The following is a 24,533-nucleotide window of genomic DNA, read 5'->3' on the forward strand; positions in this document are numbered from 1 at the left end:
TCTGTCTCTGCCTCCCTGCCTCTCACTTTAATACTACTACTACTACTACTACTACTAAACAACATAAACTAGTTTGAAGAAACATTTCAGAAATGCCTTTTAAAATAGAATATGCACAGCCCTGGCCGGTTGGCTCAGTGGTAGAGCGTAAGCCTGGCGTGCAGAAGTCCCGAGTTTGATTCCCGGCCAGGGCACACAGGAGAAGCGCCCATTTGCTTCTCCACCCCCCCCCCCTCCTCTTGTCTCTCTCTTCCCCTCCCGCAGCCGAGGCTCCATTGGAGCAAAGATGGCCCGGGAGCTGGAGATGGCCTCTGCCCCAGGCACTGGAGTGGCTCTGGTCGTGGTGGAGCGACGCCCTGGAGGGGCAGAGCATCGCCCCCTGGTGGGCAGAGCGTCGCCCGTGGTGGGCGTGCCGGGTGGATCCCGGTCGGGCGCATGCGGGAGTCTGATTGTCTCTCCCTGTTTCCAGCTTCAGAAAAATAAAAAAAAAAAAAAAAAAAAAAAAAATAGAATATGCAGAATAATATGCAGAAGTTATCTAGGAACACATTTGTATTTCTATTTCACTAAATGTTAGGACTCTGTTGTTTTCTTTTTCTTTTTTTTCTTTTTTGTGGCAGAGACAGAGAGACAGAGAGAGGGACAGATAGGGACACACAGGAAAGGAGAGAGATGAGAAACATCAATTCTTCGTTGCGGCTCCTTAGTTGTTCATTGATGATTTCTCATATGTGCCTTGACTGGGGGGGGGGGGAAGGGGGGGGGTCTATAGCAGACTGAGTGACCCCTTGCTCGAGCCAGCGACCTTGGATTCAAGCTGGTGTCTCAAACCTGGGTCCTCCACATCCCAGTCCAACGCTCTATCCACTACGCCACCACCTGGTCAGGCAGGACTCTTTTGTTTTCAAGGAAGGTCTGGTTGGCTCAATGTTTGTACTGATCATCAGAGTCTTCAACCCTTGCATAGATGTTAACTTATTTGATACTTAAAAATGCTAGAGTTTTAACCAACAGTAATAAAATGGTCTGTTAGCTGTACAAAAGAATGATGGTTATTCTGTCATTGAATGATCTTGCACTGATCTGCTTGTGGAGTTTTTTTGAGCCCACTTCATTCTCTGTCCATCATCACCTATCGCTGACAATAGTGTGCCCAATCTTCCAGTTCTAACTCCCTCTTCTAATCCGTGACTTTAAAGTTGCGTCTAAACTAAGAGTTTAGACCAAGCCTCATGAGGTTTAAGGCTTAGGTGCTTAAAACAAATATGATAAATTGGCATCATGAGGGCCAATCGTGCATGTATGTGCATGCACTTGTGTTTTAAAATTTTGTTAATTACTTGGTAACTTTTAAAGAATTGGGAATTTTTAAAAAATTAAAATTCAGCCCTGGCTGGATAGCTCAGTTGGTTAGTGTGTCATCCTCAAGTACAGAGGTAAACAGTTACATCCCCAGCCAGGGCACATACAGGAACAGCTGGATGTTCCTGTCTCTCTTGCTCTCTCTTCCTTTCTCTTTTGGTGAAATCAATCAATCAAAATAAATTTTACAAAGAAAATAAAATTCAGATTTCTCACTTCTCTGAAGAGCTGGCAGCATTGGCCCCATGATCCAGCACAGACTCACTGTTAAGGAGCTGCCTGCATTAGGTGGGGCCCAGTGTCTTCACCAGGGTCCCCACCCTTTCTTCATGTCCATGACACCATGGCCAAGTGTTAGCTGCCACTTGTGAACTCACTAGCCCTGTTTTTCCTTCCCTCCAACCAGCTTCACTGACAGTTTTTTTCCATACCTGCCTGTGCAAATTCAAGTATGTGAATCCAGCCCACAACACATGATCATTGTTTTGGTTGCTGGGAGATCTCTCTTTATTTACTTTTTGTATCTTGCTTGTGGCCAAAGTGTTTGAGGTTGCCAGAGGATGCAACCAGCTCCTTAGACGAGGAGTAGAATGGTAGAGATGAGAGGACCCATCAAAAGTGTTGCCTTGATTCTGTAGCAATAATTATACCAACAGAAACAGCCTATGGTAGAAAACTGTAAGGGACTTGGGAACAAGTTAGGCCAGGATCACAACCCTGACCCTGTGATAGTTCATCTGAGGTTAATGAGGAGTAAATGACTGTGACGGAAAAAAGATTCCTAGCCTTTTGTTTTAATGTTGAGCTGAGCTGGCTATGTGTTGTCAGTGGCTGTCCTTGTCCTTGTTTGTGATGATAAAAGTTATCCTGGGGTACAGTGAGGTAGGGAATGATACAAAATGTCCACTTGATGAAACTTTTCAATATGGTAAACAACTAAATTGAAAGAAGCAGGAATAATGTCCTGATCAGAAGTTAATAGCTGAGCCCACCCAATTATTTGCTAGAAAACAATGCCTGTTGGGTGACCACAGATATTAGGCAAAACAAAACCCCTGCAAACCCAACCACTAAACAGGCATCCCAAACTCATCTCAAGGCTATTCATCTCAACAGGATAAACTAGAGATTTCTTTTCTTTCTTTAGTTTTTTTTTTTTTTTTTTTGGATACTGCTATCTTGAATTTTAAGTCAGGTTACACTCCCACCTGCAAGCTACTTTGACTAAATTGTGATTAAAGATTTGTTGAGTTTGCTTTGCATTGGAATTCCATGAGAGATCCCTATTGTAGGATCAAGGCTCCAGGCAAAAAAAGGGGGAAAAAAAACCATACAACTGAATCTGCTTTGAAAGCCCTTTGCCTCACTTTCTCCCCTCCTGCACCCTTCACCTCCTGTTCTCCACAAGTCTTGCCAACGGTGTATTTATCAGAAAAGGGCGTAGCTCTAGTAAGAATGAAGAAAAGTGAAGGCATCAAAATGGACTATTAAGTTCTTCCCTTTATCTAGCCACATTCCTACTATCTCCCTCCTCCCTCTGTCCTCCCTTGGGGAGTGCTCGGAAGGAGGGGGATAATGGTGAGGAAGGAAAAGAATGAAATTTAACCTTAATGCTTTTTAAGTGGGCATACCCATTTGAATCCATTTGGAAGCCTTAAGAAAGTGTTTGTTTTTCTTTTCTATTAGCAAGAACAGAAGTTAAAATATCTGTTCATTAACAGGGCCAGAAAGGTTGGATATTTTTAAAAAGAAAAATGACAACAACAAAAACTGCTAATGCTTATTGAACATGTGTGAACATAGACATAAACCCTGAACAAGAGTTATCTCATTTAATGTTCTTAACCATGTGAAATAACAACCATTGTTATTTTCCATCTCTCAGACAAAGAAACTGGTGCTTAGAGAGGCTAAATAGCTTTACCCTGGTCACACAGCTGGTCAGTGACCAGCTGAGATTTGAAGCTAATTAGGCTGGCTCCAGCACCTGGATTAGGGAATGGCAAAATTTAGGTGCTGGCTTCTATCTAACTGGAAAAAAAAGAAACTATTTGTATTGGCCTTAGTTTCCTCTTCTGTAAAATAAATGGATGTGTCTGGTGGTTTTTAAGATCCCTGCTAAATCTTTGGGTCTATCTCCAAATCAATATCCATTACATCCATTTTGCTGTGGTCATTCATTCATCCAGGGAATTACAAGAAGTTAAGGGGAGATGTGGAAAAGGAAGGGGCAAAGAGATTGTTTCATTGTACACCAGATGTTTTTTTTGTTGTTGTTTTTACAGGGACAGAGAGAGAGTCAGAGAGAGGGATAGACAGACAGGAACGGAGAGAGATGAGAAGCATCAATCATCAGTTTTTCATTGCGACACGTTAGTTGTTCATTGATTGCCTTCTCATACGTGCCTTGACTGCGGGCCTTCAGCAGACCGAGTAACCCCTTGCTCGAGCCAGCGACCTTGGGTCCAAGCTGGTAAGCTTTTTGCTCAAACCAGATGAGCCCGCGCTCAAGCTGGCGACATCGGGGTCTCAAACCTGGATCCTTCCTCATCCTAGTCCGGTGCTCTATCCACTGCGCCACTGCCTGGTCAGGCTCCAGATGTTTTCTTAACAGGGACCGCAGCTTCAACTGCCACACTATACCCACACAAGTAGGATGGCTGGTGACAGTGGGAATGAGATGAGAACACACCCACTGTGACTGCCATAGTTTATCTTTTAGTTAGATCTGTTTTCTTCCCCCCAGAAGCATCTTTACCACCTGAATCAATCCACAACTGCTGGCTTTGCATTTGCTGAGCGCTCAGAGAAACGTGTGAGCTTTGAGAACCCCTCTGTAATGTAACCAGACCTGCTGGGCGGCTCTCCTGGCACCCCTGAATTTCCCTGACAGATACTTCCAGGAATTTTGCCATAGACCAGAAGCCTTTGTTCTTTTCTCAGAATAAGGAAATGACAGATGGCTTGGGTGGGAAGCAGAATCCTTTGAGTTCTATGGAATGCCCGTACATCTCAAGATTGTCAGGCTTCTAAAGAGACCTGGCGGCTAAGACACACTACATATTGTAGATAATGTGTCAACAACACAGGTTATCTGAAGCTCTTTGTGAAATGAGAACCGACTTTTACTCTCTGTGAACAATGACTATCACCTTTCTCTCTGGCAAGCAAACTAAGGTGTGTTTATTTTATTTATGTCATCCACACTGACCCTTTTAATGCTTCAAGTCATTCCCAGGTTCCTTCTGCCCTCACCCCCTGCCAGTAAGAGTGTAATCCTTAGTTACCATAGCCTTCACATACATATATATGCTAGGTGACACCATCAAAAACATCTAATTTAATCCAGCAAAGAACACCCACATCTCCACCAGACTTTTTTTTTTTTTTGCTGCTGATAAGACATATTGCAAGTGCATTTTTCCTTATCTGTGTCCATCTGTATGTGTTCAGAGGCAGAGATAACACTAAAATGACAAGAAGGTGACCTAGAGAAACGTGAAGATACAAACTGGAGGGAGGATTAGAAGTGCTGTGGTTTCCAAGGGCTGCTCTGCTAGCAGGTTGCATGCAGGGCTGACCCGAAAAAGGAGAACCACTTATTCTACAAGGCAAGAGGAAAGTGTGAGAAGAGAAGGGAGATAAAATCTGAATAGATTGGATGGAAGGGGGGTGGGAGGAGGGAGGTGCGGGGAGCAGTGAAGCAAGAGCAGCTCAGCCCAGCGAAAAGGACCCGTCATTCCATTCCCGAGCGTAATTTGCTGTCCTCCGCCACTTGCGTTTCATATGCAAATGAAGAGGGCTTCCTGGAGGCTGGGCTAGGCCAGGCCAGGCCGGGCTGGGCTGGGCTGGGCCTGGCTCAGCGCTGCTTTGCAATCTGCGCTCGGCTGGCTCTCGGGATCCAACGCCCAGGGCCCGAGACTAGTGCTTGTTGGAGAAGCAGTGTCCTCTCCCGCCATTGCCAGAGGATGGACGCAATTCTGAAGCAAAGAATACATGAGGATTAAAGGACTCGGGCAAAGGAAGCCTCGTGAGAAGCGGTCGAAATTCAAGACTGCCAAAGGAAGTCCATTCAGCCTCTTCACACTTGTGGTTTCAGGGACTGATCTTTTCTCAAGCTCTAAGGAGAGAGATTCCTTCCTCCAAGGAAGAGAAAATAATGAACTTTTGGAAGTACTACCTTTTTGCTTTCACTGTGTTTGGTGTGGTTATCTTTGTGATACGTTACAATAGCCAGTTAAGCCTGCCAAAAAGGAAGCTGAATGGTTCCAGTGAAAGGTATTCTGTAATAAATGCCTGTAAGGATGCCTTAGAAGATAAGTCAACTTTTTTCTGGGAGAAGACATTGACATCACCTTTGAGAAGTGTCCCTTGCAAGGACTACCTGATCCAGAATCACTACATTACAAGCCCCCTGTCGAAAGAAGAAGTGGCATTCCCTTTGGCATATGTCATGGTCATCCATAAAGACTTTGATACTTTTGAAAGGCTCTTCAGGGCTGTCTACATGCCCCAAAATGTCTACTGTGTTCATGTGGATGAAAAGGCCACCACAGAGTTCAAGAAATCTGTGCAGCAGTTATTGAGCTGCTTCCAAAATGCTTTTATTGCTTCAAAGATCGAGCCTGTGGTCTATGCGGGAATTTCCAGGCTCCAGGCTGACCTGAACTGCCTGAGAGACCTCTTAGCCTCAGCCGTTCCATGGAAGTACTCCATCAACACCTGTGGGCAAGATTTCCCCCTGAAAACCAACAAGGAAATAGTTCAGTATCTGAAAGGATTTAAAGGGAAAAATATTACCCCGGGAGTGCTGCCTCCAGCTCATGCTGTTGGCCGGACTAAATATGTTCACCAAGAGCACATAGGCAAAGATGGATCTTTTGTGAAAAATACTAATATTTTGAAAACCTCACCTCCACATCAACTGACCATCTACTTTGGAACTGCCTACGTGGCCCTTACCAGGGAGTTTGTCAATTTCATCTTTCGTGACAAAAGGGCTGTTGATCTACTACATTGGTCAAAAGATACCTATAGTCCCGATGAACATTTCTGGGTGACGCTTAATAGGATTCCAAGTAGGTACCAATTTCCATTACCATTTTTTCTTACTTATGGATTGAGTTTACTGCCATTCAATTCCTCTAGAGAAGTGACTTATTTGAAAAAATTTAACTGCTTAGAAAACTATCAGTCTGGTTGTTTTTAGTGACAGTTTAGGGCCAGCTCTGTTGTCTTAAAACTGTGTACAATATAGTGATGTGAGGAATATACTGAGCTACAGGAGCTCTGATTATCACATAGTTGCTGACTTTTAGCTCAGTCTTTTTTTTTTTTTAAGCTTTTATTTATTGATTTTAGAGAGAAGATAGAGAGAGAGAAAGGTCGGGGGAGGAACAGAAGCATCAATTCATAGTAGTTGCTTCTTGTATGTGCCTTGACTGGGCAAGCCCAGGGTTTTGAACCTACAGCCTTAGTGTCCCAGGTTGACACTTTATCTACTGCGCCACCACAGGTCAGGTTAGCTCAGTCTTTTGAGTGAATATTTTTGTAGTGCTCAATAAGCATTGCTATAGCATAATATATATGTGACATTTTTCATACACATTCTAGAATTGATGAGTTGAAATAGATAGTGTTTTCTTCAGAGGATGTCACACAGTATTACATGGATGCTGGAAGTCATTGCTCAAAGTTCATGGGCTGTTTTCAGAATCTTTGAATTCTCTTAGGATAGTTCTCAACTCACCACTCTGGTTTAAATGCCTAAGACCTAGGCAGACACCCAGGTCTCAACCAACTTGGTTCAATAAGTGTAGTTTGAATAATTATTGCCTAAAAAAATGGGTAACAATGAGGTGAAACCTACAGTGATTCTAGCTGAAGTTGATCCAAAGTAAATTACCAATTTTTAAGGCACATATTTTTATTAGAAATTCCAGCCTGGCCTGTGGTAGCGCAGTGGATAAAGCATCGACCTGGAACGTCGAGGTTACTGGTTTGAAACCCTGCACTTGCCTGGTCAAGGCACAAGTGGGAGTTGATGCTTCCTGCTGCTCCCCCTTTGTCTCTCTCTCTCTCTCCTTCCTCTCTAAAATGAATAAATAAAATATTTTTTTAAAGAAATTTCAATTTGCAGCCTCTTGTGTTTATATGTACTGTGAAGTCTTTCCTGTTGTTTTTTAATACAGTAATTTGGAAAGGGGTACAATGTATGCCAGCTAACAGAAAGTAAAACAGCACCAAACTCTGATTCAGGCCTGGGTTTCTTTTAAAAATTCTGTTTCCCATATGTTGCCTAGGATTACCGGTGTGACCTGCATACTTCTCTTCTCAGTGATGTCCCAACATAGTATTTTCCACTATTATGCCAACATGGCTCTGGATGTCAGCCCTGTGTGGGAGTGGCCCTATGCCTGTCATGCTTGAAATAACTCCCTGTTCTTGTGTGTAGTATCGTTATTGTTGAGGCATTTGAGTGCTTTTTTGAAACTACCTTCATATCTGAAAATACACTCACAGCAGGTATTAGGTGCCCAATAACTCAGCATTCCTAAGAGCTAAACTAGAATGGTGGTCACAATAATCTACTTAGAGCAGCGGTTCTCAACCTGTGGGTCGCGACCCTGGCGGGGTCGCCTAAAGCCATCGGAAAATACATAATGCATATCAGGTATTTACATTCCGAATCATAACTGTAGCAAAATTACAGTTATGAAGTAGCCACCAAAATTATTTTTTGGTTTGGGGTCACCGCAACATGAGGAACTGTATTGCGGGGTCACGGCATTAGAAAGGTTGAGAACCACTGACTTAGAGAAAGAGGCAGAAATAGGTCTAGTGAAGTGACTGGATGGATACAGAGACATATGCTACTTTCTGAGAAGTGTATTTTCAGAGATACTAAATTGTCAGATCATGAAGACTTGTAGGAGGGGAAGTGAACCAACATTTACTATAGTGCAGTGAGTGTTCATCCTTATTATTTATGAGTAACTATTTAAAACACATGTAAATATTATATATGTGGCATCTAATATTGTTTTTATTGGTACAATTTGTGCCAGATAGATGATGTGCTACATCATTTTTTTCAACTGTAAGAAATAATCATTATTATGAAGAAAAAAAGGCTTAGAAAGAGTGAAGTACACTGCTCACAAAAATTAGGGGATATTTTATCATTTTACATTCTTTTTGAAATATCCCCTAATCTTTGTGAGCAGTATATTGTTCTCATCTTCATATATCTTGTTTAAGGCAAACCCGAGATCTGATCCTGGATTTGTGTGGCTTGAAAATTGAACTGTTTTTCTTGCACCAAGAAGAGAAGGAATAATGCTGTATTCTTTCCTGTATATCTAAAGCAGAGTCTCTCCAGAACCCCAGAACGCAGAAAGGCTAAGGGTGGGGGAGAATGAGGAGGGCAGTGAAAGGAAGCCCTACCTCACCACTTTAAGCTGGAAATAAGGTTAACTGGGGTGTGTGTGTGTTGAAAGACAACAGGCTTAGTGGGCTACTGTGGTAGCTTGAGCCCTGGGAGGGTTGTCCTTGCTGGAACTGGTCACCACACCTGACACAGGCTTCTTTGCCAGCTTCCTGAGTCCATTTTGGTCTGGCTCATGAAGTGTATTGAGGATTTTGTCTTCACATTGTATAGAAAAGAAATCTTCAGAAGATAATAGAATACTTTGATATTTTTTATTTTTGACAAATATTTATTTAGCCTTTCATGTTACTAACCACTATTCTGTGTACTGAGGGTACCTCTATAAACAGGCAGACAAGATTCATGGAATTTAAGTTTCAGGATTTGAACGGTTGAGCATTAAATTTAGTGACTATTTAGTGTATTGGGCCAATTTCAGTATTATTTTAGTAATTGGCTAATTTTCCCCCATTCCAACCCTTTAAAAAATGTTTTTCCCCCTGAATATCTGTCCCTATTTTTAAAACAATTTTTGAAATTAGTTTAAAAAAACCAGAAAATACATTCACAAGGTTCAAAATTTTTAAGTTTTGCATTCTATCAGCAACTAATATAATTGCTTTCTTATATATCCTTACAGAGATATTTTATTAAGTTTATAGGCAAAAACTAATTAAACAGGTTTGAAAAATAGTATATATATGTAGGGCCAGTGGCCGTTGCCATCGCGGCCATTCACATGCAGGCTCTCATTGAATTTGGACAGATGGTAAAGAAACAGTGGAACCAAAAAATGGTGGGCCATTCCTTTATTAAAGTCTCGCACTGGCCGAGATGAGCAAACACACAGGGCCTCCAAAGCCATTGACACATTCTCCGGTTCCACACCAGGAGAATCTTCTCCAGTTTCTCCTAGAAGCAAAGACCTACCAGTCTCAGCGGAGCTCATAAAGCCCTCAGCTCTGATTCCCCATCTGCAAACCTTCTCTTTCCCACCAACATGGCTTCTTCCTCAGCACTCTGCATTCTCTCCTCTCTCACTCTGCAACATGGCTTTCTTTTTGCTTCTCCTTCTTTTCTCTTGCTCTCTCTTCTCAAAACTTTCTGGTGCAAAAACCTCTCCTCCAGCAAACATTAGCAAAATAATGGCCCTTCCCAAGCAGGAAGGTAATTTGCAATTTCACAAACTACATATACCTGGCACTGCCCAGCCCCCAATGCAAACTATAAGCCAGCAAACATGAAAATCATATTTTTACAAACTTATTTGACCAACAGTATACTTTTTCAAAGTTCACCACAAAATTAGATAGAAAAAGGAAAATGCTCCTTATTTAAATCACTCTACTGTCTGTGAGAAACAAAATACCATGTGTTTTTCTTTTAAAAAAATTTTTAATTTCATTTTTTAGAGAGGAAGGAAGACACAGGAACATCCATCTGCTCCTGTATGTGCCATGACTAGAGATCAAACCCACAACCTCTCTGTATTGAGACGATGCTCCAACCACCCAAGCCATCGAGCCAGAGCAAGATGTGTTTTTTCCTTAAATAGATCAGATACAGAGATTTAGGGAGCTACTTTTAAAAACTAGATTTTTTTTCTCTTTGATTGGTTGATGTTAGGGAGACAGAGAGAGAGAGAGAAGCATTACATTCGTGTTCCACTTAGTTGTGCATTCATTGGTCACTTCCTATACGTGCTCTGACTGGGGATTTAACTTACAACCTTGGTGTTTCCAGACCACACTTTAACCAATTAAGCTAACCAGCCAGGGCCCTAAACTTTATTTTGACAGATTTTTCAATCTATGTCCTAGGAATTATGTGGGACAAAGGCACCAGAGACCTTTGCTTCCCAGAGTCCAACAGTGGAGAACTCTCGATAGGTTGGTAGACCACCTATTGCTCCTTTGTTTAAAACTTTACTGGCCCCTGGCCAGTTGGCTTAGTGGTAGAGTATCAGCCTGGTGTATGGAAGTCCTGGGTTCAATTTCCAGCCAGGGCACGCAGGAGAAGCGCCCATCTGCTTCTCCACCCTTCCCCCTCTCCTTCCTCTCTGTCTCTCTCTTTCCCTCCCGCAGCCAAGGCTCCATTGGAGCAAAGTTGGCCTGGGTGCTGAGGATGGCTCCACGGCCTCCGCCTCAGGTGCGAGAATGGCTCCGGCTGCAATGCAACAATGCCCCAGATGGGCAGAGCATTGCCCCTTGGTGGGCATGCTGGGTGGATACTGATTGGGTGCATGCGGGAGTCTGTTTCTCTGCCTCTCCACTTCTAACTTCAGAAAAATACAAACAAAAAAACAAACAAAAAACTTGACAGTGGTTTCTCATTATCTTGAGGATCATGTTGAAGCTGTTATTGTGGCATGACCTCCTTGACCTGACTCCCTCCCACTTCCCCATCCCATCTCTCTACCCTGGTTTCTTTTTACTTGGTGCCGGTAAAGCCAGTAGCTGTGGCCACCATCACAGCCGCCTGGCCCATGCAGGTTCGAATTTGATTCAGACAGACAGTAATGAAACAACGGAGCAAAGAACTGGTGGGTCGGTACCTATAATCCTAGCTTGCACCTGGTGGGCAAGAAATACACACGGTGGGAAAACACTTCTCTTTCCATTCAGGGCTCCCAAAGCCACTGACTTATCTGAGTTACCTAGAATCAAAGGTTTCTACCTCACCAGTCTTATTCACTTCTGTTTCCCATCTCCTTCTCTGCACAAACTCTGCACAAACTGGCTTCTCCTTCAGCACTGCGCCACCTTGGCTGCTTCTCTTCTCTTCCATGTGGCCTTTCTCTGCTCTCCTCCAGCATAGGCTCCTCTGCCCCATTTTATAGTGTAGAAATCAAAACCTTTAATCCAATATACAAACAAGGAAGTCTCTGATACAAAGTCACTTATCTGAGGCATAATGGGATTCCTCATAAGAGTGCACCACCCCCTATCATGCAACAGTCAAGGGTGTGGGGAAAAGCTTAGTCTTAAAACTAAGCCTTAGGCTATAAGGACCCTGCCTGCTTACAGCCTGCCCCCCACACCCAGTGCAAACTGTGAGCAAACATATTCATATTTGTAAAGTTATTTGACCAACAGTGCCTCATACTTTATGTTTCAACAACTCCTTGCCTCTACATACTTCTGCAATTTTCACCTGAATATTTGTTTTTTGGTGGCTTTTTATGATGATCTGTTTGAGATACCCTTCCTACCATCTCTAACTTCCCCAGAAGCCATCTCTGATAACCTACCTCCCAGATAGTTGGTATTCCATCCCTAGGTTCTCAATGCCATTGTTATTAGCATTGAATTATAATAACCTGCTATGTGAATAATCTCTACTCTATCTCCTTAGCTTTTGGGTTTTTTTAAGGTTAAGACATGTGACATCCACCTACCACCTTACCTATTGAAAGGCAGAAACCGTGGGCTGAATCAAAAACATGAGGCTAGTGTGTTCCAAAAGGAAAATTTATTTTAAAAACACCTGGGTTCAAGCAGGCTGAGACCAACACAGGGTGTCAGCCCTGAGCTGCAGGAGGGAGCATTAGCTATAGGAGTTGCTGCAGGCTTTTGCTGGCATGGGGTTGGGTGCACCTGGACATGCTCAGAACAGCATATCTTGGTTTGTTGCCTTGATCACTGAATTGACAAAGAGCAGGAAAAGGGAGATTCAGCTGCAGAAACACCTTATTTGCAAGTTTTTTTCTGATGTAGCACAGGCCTAATCAGAGTGGTCCTATCTGATGTCCTTGGTAAATCTTCAAGACAAATAGAGGTCAGGTATCTCCCAGGAATAGCTGGGTCCTGGCCCCTCTGGGCCTGTGGCTAGGCTTTCACAAACAACTACTGTGATTTAAACTTCCCTAATTGTCAGGTCCTTCCCCAATGTAAGCTTTTCTGGCATTCCTACAAAGGTAAACTTTTTGCTACATTTCAAAGTAAAGGCCAGGAAGCCATTAAGAGAGAGAATAGCAAGCAAATTAACTACAACCTCACAGTGGGGGATGAGAATGTTCTGTTTTGAGCCCTTCCTCCCCTTCCGGCCTACACTGTTCTCAGGATAGCAGCTGAGTAGTCATTTTATTTGTCACCTATCACTGTGCCTGATTTGAGGATATATAGAGTGCTGCATGGTTGTAGGTTGGATCTGGGAGTGGCTGGATAACTGTGAGATTGGAAGGATAGATAAAAGCTGGGTGGAGGTAATTTTCTATAGAAAGGAGTAGAGAAACAGTGAGTAAGATACTGCTTGAGGGTACAATTCCACAATAGCTAAGCCAATAAATATTAGTAAAGAAAAAGATTATCAGAAAGACCTTATAAAATTGGTAAACTCTAGAGTTCCAGTTGGCATGCTAATAGGGCAGTCCTTCCTCAGAAAATCTAGCTCTCAATTAGGCAACTGGGGCACATCCTGCAGTTGCACCTGATGCCAAGAGAAAGCCTCGGCATTCTATGTGGAGCCTACAGTTTCCCTTTACTTGTGCATGGTTTGAGTTTCTTCCACACCTTGACACTCTGCCAGCCCTGCAGTTAGTACAGTTCCTGGCCTACTCTCGCTTTATGCAGTGGCTTTTTCTGTCTTAATTTGATCTAGACTGCTCGTCAGCTACTGGTTTAGGAAGAAACAGGAGTATAAGGAAATGAAAGGTTAAGATAATACAACAATAGAAGGAAACTTGAAACCTCCAGGTGTAGCGCTCAGCAAACATAAATATTGAGCTAGTATTTAGAAGGTAGGTGTTCTCTACAGAAAGGTTACTAGGGCCTTAAGATTGGGTGTGGCTGGATCAGTCCCAGTCTCTCTTTTTTAATTGATTTGGGGAGAGAGACAGAAACAGCGACTTGTTACAATAATTTACGCATTCATTGGTTGATTCTTGTTTGTACCCTGTACCAGGAATGAACCCATAATCTTGGTGTATCAGGATGGTGCTCTACCAACTGATCTACCTGGATAAGGCTAGTTCCAGTCTTTTTTTAAAAGTGCAGTCATTAACTATTGGGATACATTCTGAAAAAATGTGTCATTAGGCAATTTCGTAGTTTTGTCAACACAAACCTCGATGGCACAGCCTACTACACACCTAGGCTCTATGCTATAGCCTATTGCTCCCAGGCTACAAGCCTGTACAACCCGTTACTGTACTGAATACCACAGACAACTGTAACCCAATGATACTTGTGTATTTAAGCATATCTGAACAAAAAAGGTACAGTAAAATATGGTATATGTTGGGCGGATAAAATGTATTATGCTCACTTTGTTAAAGATAACACGAGGAGGCAGTCGCCCAGGTGATATTAATGTGTGTTGGAGATCGTTGTAACCTGGGGCTTGGTTTTGGGATTAAGCCTTTCCCACCCTTTTTGCTGTAGGGCGGTACAATCCTATCATGCCTCAGAGAAGTGACTTTGTATTAGAGACTACCCTGTTTTGTATATTGGATTAAAGGTTGTGAAGCTACACTATAAAATGGGGACGGAACGAGAGTTTGGGCTCTTGGTTCCTGAGGTTAGCATGAGAGAGCGGAGAGAGTAGAGCCAGCAGCTAAAGGAGGCCACGTGGAGGAGGCCAGGAGAAGCAGCCAAGATGGCGGAGTGCTGAGTGAGAGGCCAGTTTGTGTAGAGTTTGTATCTGGGATAAGGAAGGAGATGGGGAACTGAGGAGAAGAAGGCTGGTGAGCTAGAAACCTTTGATTCTAGGAAACTCGGATAAGTCAGTGGCTTTGTGAGCACTGAGTGTGACTGGGTTTTGGAGCCCAGTGTGTATTTTTACTTGCCCGCCGGGTGCAAGGTAGGATTAAAGGCTATGACCCACCAGTTTTTGGCTCCGTTGTTTCTTTACCGACTGTCCGAATCCAATGCGAACCTGCATGGGCCGGGCTGCTCTGATAGTGGCCCTGGCCGTGGCTCCTGGCTTTACAGTATAAAAGATTGAAAATGGTTCATCTGCATACCGTGAATGAAGCGTGCAGGACTGGAAGTTGCTCTGGGTGAATTCAGGGAGCGAGTGGTGAGTGATTGTGAAGGTATAGGACATTACTGTATAACTTTATAAACATTGTACACTTGAGGTACGTTAAATTTATTACAAATATTTTTCTTTCTTCAATAATAAATTAACTGTAGTTTTCTGTAACATTTTACTTTATAAACTTTAAAATTATTTTTAACTTTTTACTCTTGTAATAACATTTACTTAAAACTCAAACATATTATACAGCTGTACAAAAATGTTTTCTTTATATCTTTATTCTATAAGCTCCTTCCTATTTTTATTTTTAATTTATTTTAGAGAGAGACAGGGAGAGAGAGAGAAGAATATCAAGCTGTTTTTGTATGTGCCCAGACAGGGGATCAAACCAGCAACCTCTGTGCTTCAGGACAATGCACCAACTGCTAAGCTATTCAACCAGGGCTTTAAAAATTTTTATTTTATTTTATGAATTGATCAATTTTTAGAGATACAGAGAGAGGAAGGAAAAGAGAATAGAAGGGGAAAAGAAGCATTCATTCTACTCAGCTGTGCATTCATTGGTTTCTTCCCTGTGTGTTCCCTGATCGGGGATCAAACCCACAACTTTATTGTTTCTGGATGACTCTTTAACTGAATGAGCTAACCAGCCAGGGACTTTTCTATTTTTAAATTTTTAAAAATTTGTTAAAACTTTTTAAATGTTTTTGTTAAGAGCTAAGACCCACACAGGGTCAGAATCATCTATATCAATCTTCTACCTCCACATCTGGTCTTACTGGAAGGTCCTCAGGGCATAGCATAAAAGGAGCTGTTGTTTCCTGGGAAGGCCTTCTTTGGGAAGACCATCTGAAGCCCCTGCCTGAGGCTCTTGAAGACGTGTCACTCTTTTCAGAAATACATTTCTGGTGTGCTTGGTTTGTTTCTTTTTGTCATCATAGATCTGCTTAAAGATTTAAAGACATAATGCACCATGAACATTCCTCTCCATTAATGAAAACCTTTTGGTTTGGGGTCCATGTTTTCAAACTTTTTAAGGAACTTTCTGGGGTCTATAGCAGCTTCTGTTAAATTCTTCTCTGTGAATTTTCTTGGAGTTTCTCCTTTTCTTCTGCAGTTTCCTTTGTTAATGCCTTCTGTTCCAGTTCCAACAACTACTCATTAGTCAATTCCTCAGGAACTACCTCTAGGAGCCCCTCAGTGACATCCTCATCTACCCCCAAGTTAGACAAGTACGCCATCTCAGCAGCAGCCTGCTTGATTTTTGCAATCTTCGTGCTAGAACATCAGGACGGCTACTGTGTCACTAGGTGTCATTGACCAAAACATTGTTATAGGGCACATGACTGCATGTATTGTGTTCTCTGGACATCAGCCTAAATTTATAATTCAGTTTGTAAAATTAAATGTACGAAAGATGCATTTAATTGTACCAATTAAACTAACAACCTAGAATGATAAACATTGATGGATTGTAGAATCAGGTCTTAATGCATGTCATTAGAACACTCAGGTCTACAATAAAGCTATTTTTTGTGTGGTTGTATGACAATCCATACTGGTACTTATTTTGTCAACATGGAAATAAATTCTGATTGAGAGAGAAATTATACAAAACAGATATATTCATGGGTTCTACCTATGACATCATTTTTGTGTAGCTAGATAATATTAAGTGCACATAATAAATTTGGACATGATTTTCAAAGTACAGTATTATTAATTTCAACCTGTGTGATTTGTTTTTCCTTATTGGTAAAGGGCTCTAGGCTCTTCTGGGCCAGTAATTTGAGGAAGATTTATTATGTACAATTTTTTCTGGCTCTTGAGTACCTAGACTGATAAGTCTACATCATAAAATGCTGAGTTCTTGATAGAGAAAACTAAGGTTACAAGGTATTGACATATTAGATACTGAAGCTGTAGGCATCTGAGGGATCATTTATGATGCCTCCAGCTATTGGCTGTGCTGTAATATTTGGATCATCATTTTCGTTGGGTAATCTGTGAACATTTCCCCCCACACACAGTAATCAGGAAATGCTCTTAACTGGCTTTTAATCCCTAATCCCTAGAACAACATTATGCAAGATTTTAAAAAATGGATTGAAGTATATTCGAACATTTAACTAAGTATACATACCATTATGATTAGTAAACATTCACTAAGCTGCATTAATGTGAATTTAACTCGAGCAGAAAGGATTAATGTAGTTACCACTTCAGAACAGGCAAGACTTTCTCCAGTTTTCATTCAACATCCCATAATTCTGTACCTACTGCATAAGGCATATCTTTTCTAGAAGCCACAGTTGTTTAAAAAACAATAAAATAAGATGCTAATTGTGTACCAAGGTCCTATTAGATCTATAATCAATGTCTAGATAACCTCTTTAATATGAATATTTCTACTGTGCTTCTTTGAACCACTAGACAGCATCTCTATCCATCCCACTTTGAGTCCACATGCTCCTAGGAAAAGGGACAAGACAAGCATAGTTTTTAAGTACTGGTTCCTATTATTCTTTTATGTGATACCAGCCCTAATTTATACTGTACCTTGGTTTACCCATCTGTGGTGATGGGAATAACAAATAGTACTTAGTTAGTTCCCAGAGAACTTATGAATATTAACTAATATAATGTATATTGTGTGGTAGTTCTCAGACAGAGCATGCCTCAGAATCTGCTGTTAAGACACAGATTGCTGGGCCCTACCCCCAGAGTTTCTGTTGAGCAGGTCTGGAACACATCCAGAATATGTATTTCTAACAAGCTCCCAGCTAACACTGCTGCTTCTGTTTAAAAAGCACGCCTTGAGAACTGCTGATTCAGACCAACTGTTACAGAGACTGGCATAGACTTGTAGCAAATATTGGTTCTGTTCATCTCCCTCAGATACTGTCCTTGACTGAGAAAAAGGCAGCCACCAGTAAAAATGAAAGTGAGTTTATACGAGGATAAGCTTTCAGGTGTTGATTGCATAAAGTGGATATTATGCAAGTGGTATACAAGCCCTGGCCTGTTGGCTCAGCAGTAGAGCCTCAGTCGGCATGTGGATGTTCCAGGTTTGATCCCGGTCAGGGCACACAGGAGAGTGACCATCTGCTTCTCTACCCTTCCCTCCCTTCCTCCTTCTCTCTATCTCTCTGTCTCTCTTTCTTTCCCACCTCCCACAGCCATGGCTCGAAAGATTTGAGCAAGTTGGCCCCAGGCACTGAGGATGACTCCATGGCCTTGCCTCAGCACTAAAAATAGCTTGGTTGTGGAGCAACAGAGCAATGGCCCCAGATGGGTAGAACATTGCCCTATAGGGGGCTTGCCAGTAGATTCTGGTTGGGGTGCATGTGGGAGTCTGTCTGCCTCCCTGCCTCTCAATAAAAGGAAAGGAGGGGAGGGGAGGGGAAGAGAAGGGAAGGGAAGGGAGAGACGGAGGGAGTGTAGAAAAGGAAGAGAGGGAGGGAGTGTAGAAAAGGAAGAGAAGGAGGGAGTGTGGGAGGGAGGGAGGGAGAAAAGAAAAAGAAAGTGGTATACAAGTGACTGATATTTCAGAAGTACTCATATTGAGGAAGTATCCTGCCTGGGCTTTGGTGTAAGACAACCCTGACAGTGAATTTTAGTTTTGCCCTCATTAGCTTCAAGACTTTGGATACCTCTGAACCTGACTCCTCATCTCTCAAGTCACAATAATGCTACTTGATATGGTTGTTTCAAAAATTAAATTCTAAAAAAAGGAAAAAAAACATGTTTTTTTTTGTATGTGTGTGTGTGTGACAGAGAGAGACAGAGAAAGGGAAAAAACAGACAGGAAGGGAAAGAGATGAGAAGCATCAATTCTTTGTTGTGGTATCTTAGTTGCTCATTGATTGCTTTCTCAAATGTCCCTTGGGAAGGGGGGACTATAGCAAACCGAGTGACCCCTTGCTGAAGCCAGTGACTTTGGGCTTAAGCTGGTGAGCCTTGCTCAAACCGGATGAGCCCGTGCTCAAGCTGGTGACCTTGGGGTTTCTAACCTGGGTTCTCCGCATCCCAGTCTCATGCTGTTTCCACTGCACCACAAACCCGGTTAAATGGAAAAAAACCAGGTTTTAAAATGAAAGGTTAACTGTTTATTCACTTATTAATATGAATAAGTATTAAGAAAACCCAATTGTAACCTTGTATTCCTAAACTAATGAGATCCTCAAGGTGTTAAAGTATTTTACATCTTTTTTCACTACAAAAGGATGTCTACTGTGTTTTTCTAGCCATGTAAAACTAGATGTAGATATACCCAAAAAGGAATAGGGGGTAATAGAAGAAAATTTAAGCAGTTTAACATGTTAAGATGGGTACTTACTCTTTGTCATTTTGATTTCCCTTAATGTTACTGGTGTAATTTTTTTTTTTTTATTAAATTTAATGCAGTGACATTGATAAATCAGGGTACATATGTTGAGAGAAAATATCTCTAGATTATTTTGACATTTGATTGTGCTGTATACCCCTCCCCCAAAGTTAAATTGTCTTCTGTCACCTTCTATCTGGTTTTCTTTGTGCCCCTTCCCTCCCCTAACCCCTCTCTCCTTCTTCACCCCATCCCCCCTCCCCCAACCCCCCGCCCCTGTTGCCGTCACATTCTTGTTCATGTCTCTGAGTCTCATTTTTATGTCCCTTCTATGTATGGGTTCATCTCAGTTTTTTTTCTGATTTACTTATTTCACTCCGTATAATGTTATCAAGGTCCATCCATGTTATTGTAAATGATCCGATGTCATCATTTCTTATGGCTGAGTAGTATTCCATAGTATATATGTACCAAAGTTTTTTAATCCACTCGTCCTCTGACGGACACTTGGGCTGTTTTCCAGATCTTCGCTATTGTGAACAATGCTGCCACAAACATGCGGGTGCATTTCTCCTTTTCGAGCGGTTCTATGGTGTCCTTGGGGTATATTCCTAAAAGTGGGATAGCTGGGTCAAAAGGCAGTTCGATTTTCAGTTTTTTGAGGAATCTCCATACTGTTTTCCACAGTGGCTGCACCAGTCTGCATTCTCACCAGCAGTGCAGGAGGGTTCCCTTTTCTCCACATCCTCGCCAGCACTTATTCTGTGTCGTTTTGTTGATAAGCGCCATTCTGACTGGTGTAAGGTGATATCTCATTGTGGTTTTAATTTGCATTTCTCTAATCATTAGTGATGTTGAGCATTTTTTCATATGCCTATTGGCCATCTGTATGTCCTCTTTGGAGAAGTGTCTATTCATCTCTTTTGCCCATTTTTGGATTGGGTTGTTTGTCTTCCTGGTGTTGAGTTTTACAAGTTCTTTATAAATTTTGGTTATTAACCCCTTATCAGACGCTATGTCAAATATGTTCTCCCATTGTGTAGTTTGTCTTTTTATTCTGTTCTTGTTGTCTTTAGCTGTGCAAAAGCTTTTTAGTTTGATATAGTCCCATTTGTTTATCCTGTCTTTTATTTCACTTCCCCGTGGAGATAAATCAGCAAATATATTGCTCTGAGAGATGTCGGAGAGCTTACTGCCTATGTTTTCTTCTAAGATGCTTATGGTTTCACGGCCTACATTCAAGTCTTTTATCCATTTTGAGTTTATTTTTGTGAGTGGTGTAAGCTGGTGATCTAGTTTCATTTTTTTGCAGGTAGCTGTCCAATTTTCCCAACACCATTTGTTAAAGAGGCTGTCTTTACTCCATTGTATTTCCTTACCTCCTTTGTCAAATATCAGTTGTCCATAGAACTGTGGGTTTATTTCTGGGTTCTCTGTTCTGTTCCATTGATCTATATGTCTGTTCTTATGCCAGTACCAGGCTGTTTTGAGTACAACGGCCTTGTAGTATAACTTGATATCAGGAAGTGTGATACCTCCCACTTTATTCTTCTTTTTTAAGATTGCTGAGGCTATTCGTGTCCTTTTTTGGTTCCATATAAATTTTTGGAATATGTGTTCTATATCTTTGAAGTAAGTCATTGGTATTTTAATTGGTATTGCATTGAATTTATAAATTGCTTTGGGTAATATAGACATTTTAATGATGTTTATTCTTCCTAACCATGAGCACGGTATATGCTTCCACTTGTTTGTATCTTCCTTGATTTCTTTTATCAATGTTTTGTAATTTTCCGAGTACAAGTCTTTAGTCTCCTTGGTTAAGTTTACTCCTAGGTACTTTATTTTTTTGGTTGTAATTGTGAAGGGGATTGTTTCCTTAATTTCTCTTTCTGACTGTTCATTGTTGGTGTATAAAAATGCTTCTGATTTCTGAGTATTGATTTTATATCCTGCCACTTTGCTGAATTTATTTATCAGGTCCAGTAGTTTTTTGACTGAGACTTTAGGGTTTTCTATATACAATATCATATCATCTGCAAATAATGATAGTTTTACTTCTTCTTTTCCAACTTGAATGCCTTTTATTTCTTCTTCTTGTCTGATTGCTGTGGCTAGGACTTCCAGGACTATGTTAAATAAGAGTGGTGAAAGGGGGCACCCCTGCCTTGTTCCTGATCTTAAGGGGATTGCTTTTAATTTTTTCCCATTGAGTATGATGTTGGCTGTGCGTTTCTCATAGATGGCTTTTATCATGTTGAGGTATGTTCCCTGTATTCCCACTTTGCTGAGAGTTTTGATCATGAATGGGTGCTGGATTTTATCAAATGCTTTTTCTGCATCTATTGAAATTATCATATGGTTTTTCTCCTTCTTTTTGTTTATGTGATGAATCACATTGATTGATTTACGAATATTGTACCAGCCTTGCCTCCCCAGAATAAATCCCACTTGATCATGGTGTATGATTTTTTCCATATATTGTTGGATCCGGTTTGCTAATATTTTGTTGAGGATTTTAGCATCTATATTCATCAGAGATATTGGCCTATAATTTTCTTTCTTTGTGTTGTCTTTGCCTGGTTTTGGAATCAGAATTATGCTCGCCTCATAAAAGGAGTTTGGAAGTCTTCCCTCCTCTTGAATTTTTTGAAATAGTTTGAGGAGGATAGGAGTTAGTTCTTCTTTGAATATTTGGTAGAATTCCGTTGTGAAGCCATCGGGCCCCGGACTTTTCTTTGTTGGGAGTTTTTTGATAACTGTTTCGATCTCCTTTGGTGTAATCGGTCTGTTTAAGTTTTCTGATTCTTCCAGATTGATTTTTGGAAGATTGTATGTTTCAAGGATTTTGTCCATTTCATCTATGTTGTCTAGTTTTTTGGCATACAGTTTTTCATAGTATTTTCTTAAAATATTTTGTATTTCTGTTGTGTCAGTTGTTATTTCTCCTCTCTCATTTCTAATTTTATTTATTTGAGTCCTCTCTCTCTTTTTCTTGGTGAGTCTACTTAAAGGTTCATCAATCTTGTTTACCTTTTCAAAGAACCAGCTCCTAGTTTCATTGATCCTCTGTATTGTTTCTTTAGCCTCTATGTCATTTATTTCTGCTCTGATCTTTATTATTTCCTTCCTTCTACTACATTTGGGCTTTACTTGCTGTTCTTTTTCTAATTCTTTTAGATGCAGGGTTAAGTTGTTTATTTGAGCTTTTTCTAGCTTCTGAAAGTGTGCCTGTAGTGCTATGAACTTCCCTCTCAGCACTGCTTTCGCTGTGTCCCATAAATTTTGAGTTGTTGTATGCTCATTGTCATTCGTTTCTAGGAATTTCTTTATTTCTTCTTTGATCTCATTCTTAATCCATTCATTATTTAACACCCTGCTATTTAGTTTCCATGTGTTTGAGAATTTTTGAGCTTTTCTGCTGTGATTCATTTCTAGTTTTATGCCGTTGTGATCGGAGAAAGTGCTTGATATGATTTCAGTCTTCTTAAATTTGTTGAGAGCCCTTTTGTGCCCTAACATGTGGTCTATCCTAGAGAATGTACCATGAGCACTTGAAAAGAATGTATATTCTGCTGCTTTAGGGTGAAAGGTTCTGAAGATATCTAATAAATCGAGTTGATCTAGTGTTTCCAATAAGTCTGCTGTTTCTTTGTTAATTTTCTTTCCTGAGGATCTATCTAGTGATGTTAGTGGGGTATTGAAATCCCCTACTATTATAGTATTGCTGTTGATCTCGCCCTTTAAATCCATCAAAGTCTGTTTTATATATTTGGGTGCTCCTATATTAGGTGCATAGATATTTATAATAGTTATATCTTCCTGTTGGATTACTCCCTTTATCATTATGTAGTGGCCTTCTTTATCTCTTACTATATCCTTTGTTTTAAAGTCCAATTTGTCTGATATAAGTATTGCTACCCCAGCTTTTTTTTCATTTCCGTTTGCATGACACGTTTTTTTCCATCCTTTTACCTTCAATCTGTGTGTGTCTTTTGTTCTAAGGTGTGTCTCTTGTAGACAACATATGTATGGGTCCTGTTTTCTTATTCACGCAGCTACCCTATGTCTTTTGATTGGATCATTTAATCCATTTACATTTAAGGTTATTATTGATATGTAGTTGTTTATTGCCATTTTCTTCTTTAAAGGTGTATTCCTTTTCTTTTTTTTTTTCTGTATTCTTTAACCACTTTATCTGTTTACACCAGGCCCCTTAACATTTCCTGCAGCATTGGTTTGGTTGTAATGAATTCCTTGAGTTGTTTTTTGTCTGGGAAGCTTTTTATTTCTCCTTCAATTTTAAACGATAGCCTTGCTGGATAAAGTAGTCTTGGTTGTAGGTTCTTGTTCTGCATTACTTTGAATATTTCTTGCCATTCCCTTCTGGCCTCAAGTGTTTCTGTTGAGAAGTCAGATGTCATCCTTATGGGGGCTCCTTTGTAGGTGATAACTTTTTTTTCTCTTGCAGCTTTTAATATTTTCTCTTTATCGCTTAGCTTTGGTATTTTAATTATGATGTGTCTTGGTGTAGGTTTCTTTGGGTTTCTCTTTAATGGAGTCCTCTGTGCTTCTTGGATTTGTGAGAGTTTCTCTTGCATTAATTTAGGGAAGTTTTCAGCTATGATATGATTGAACAAAGTCTCTATCCCTTGTTCTTTTTCTTCTTCTTCAGGAACCCCTATGATGCGGATGTTATTTCTCTTCATGTTGTCACAGAGCTCTCTAAGAGTTTCCTCTGACTTTTTGAGTCTTTTTTCTCTTTTCTTCTCTGCTTTCATGCCTTCATTCCAGTTGTTTTCTAACTCGCTGATTCGATCCTCTGCTCTATCTATCCTGTTTTTAATTCCTTCCATTGTGGTCTTTATTTCTGATATTGTATTTGTCGTCTCCAACTGATTCTTTTTTATACTTGCTATTTCTTTATTTAGGTTTTCAAACTGTCCCTCCATTGTTGTTCTAAGATCCCTAAGCATCCTTACAATCATTATTTTGAACTCCGCATCTGGAAGTTTGATTATTTCCATATCACTCAGTTCATCTCTCGAAGGTGTCTCTTGTGGTTTCATTTGGATTGCACTCCTTTGTCTTCTCATCTTCTTTTTTTTTTTTTTTTTTTTATTTGTAGAGTTGGTTGAGGCTAGGCTTGGTGTTGTCTGCCACTAGTTTTCAGTTGTGTTATTTTTAGGTCTTCGTGGGTTGGTATCAGCTATTATTTGTAATCCACTTTCCGATTTGGGCAGCTTTGAAGTCTTGATTTGTTTGTTTTCTTAACAGGTGATAGTCTTGTTAACTGATCTCAGCAGGGGGCTTCCTTGAAACTGTATCCAGGAATGCTGTGGGTGTAACCTGAGACACTGAAGGTCTCTTCCACCAACTAATCTCACTGGGGGCAGGGTTTTTTCTCAGCTTCAGTAGGGGGAGGTGTATCTCAGA

General features: G+C 40.8%; 1 protein-coding gene across 4 annotated transcripts in view; it reads left to right on the forward strand.

The window, feature by feature from the left end:
* GCNT2 (glucosaminyl (N-acetyl) transferase 2 (I blood group)) overlaps positions 1-24,533 on the forward strand; it is a 144,519-nt gene that overhangs the window by 76,028 nt on the left and 43,958 nt on the right. The window contains exon 1 of one of the 4 annotated variants that reach the window (XM_066377017.1): positions 5,187-6,440. The exons of the other annotated variants lie outside the window; for them this stretch is intronic. Within the exon in view, the coding sequence (XP_066233114.1) occupies positions 5,522-6,440 (919 nt within the window). The 5' untranslated portion in view covers positions 5,187-5,521. Of the gene's footprint in view, positions 1-5,186; positions 6,441-24,533 lie in introns of those variants that run through there. 4 annotated transcript variants of the gene reach the window in all.

This window comes from Saccopteryx leptura, chromosome 3 (genome assembly GCF_036850995.1).
Source record: "Saccopteryx leptura isolate mSacLep1 chromosome 3, mSacLep1_pri_phased_curated, whole genome shotgun sequence".
NCBI lineage: Eukaryota > Metazoa > Chordata > Mammalia > Chiroptera > Emballonuridae > Saccopteryx > Saccopteryx leptura.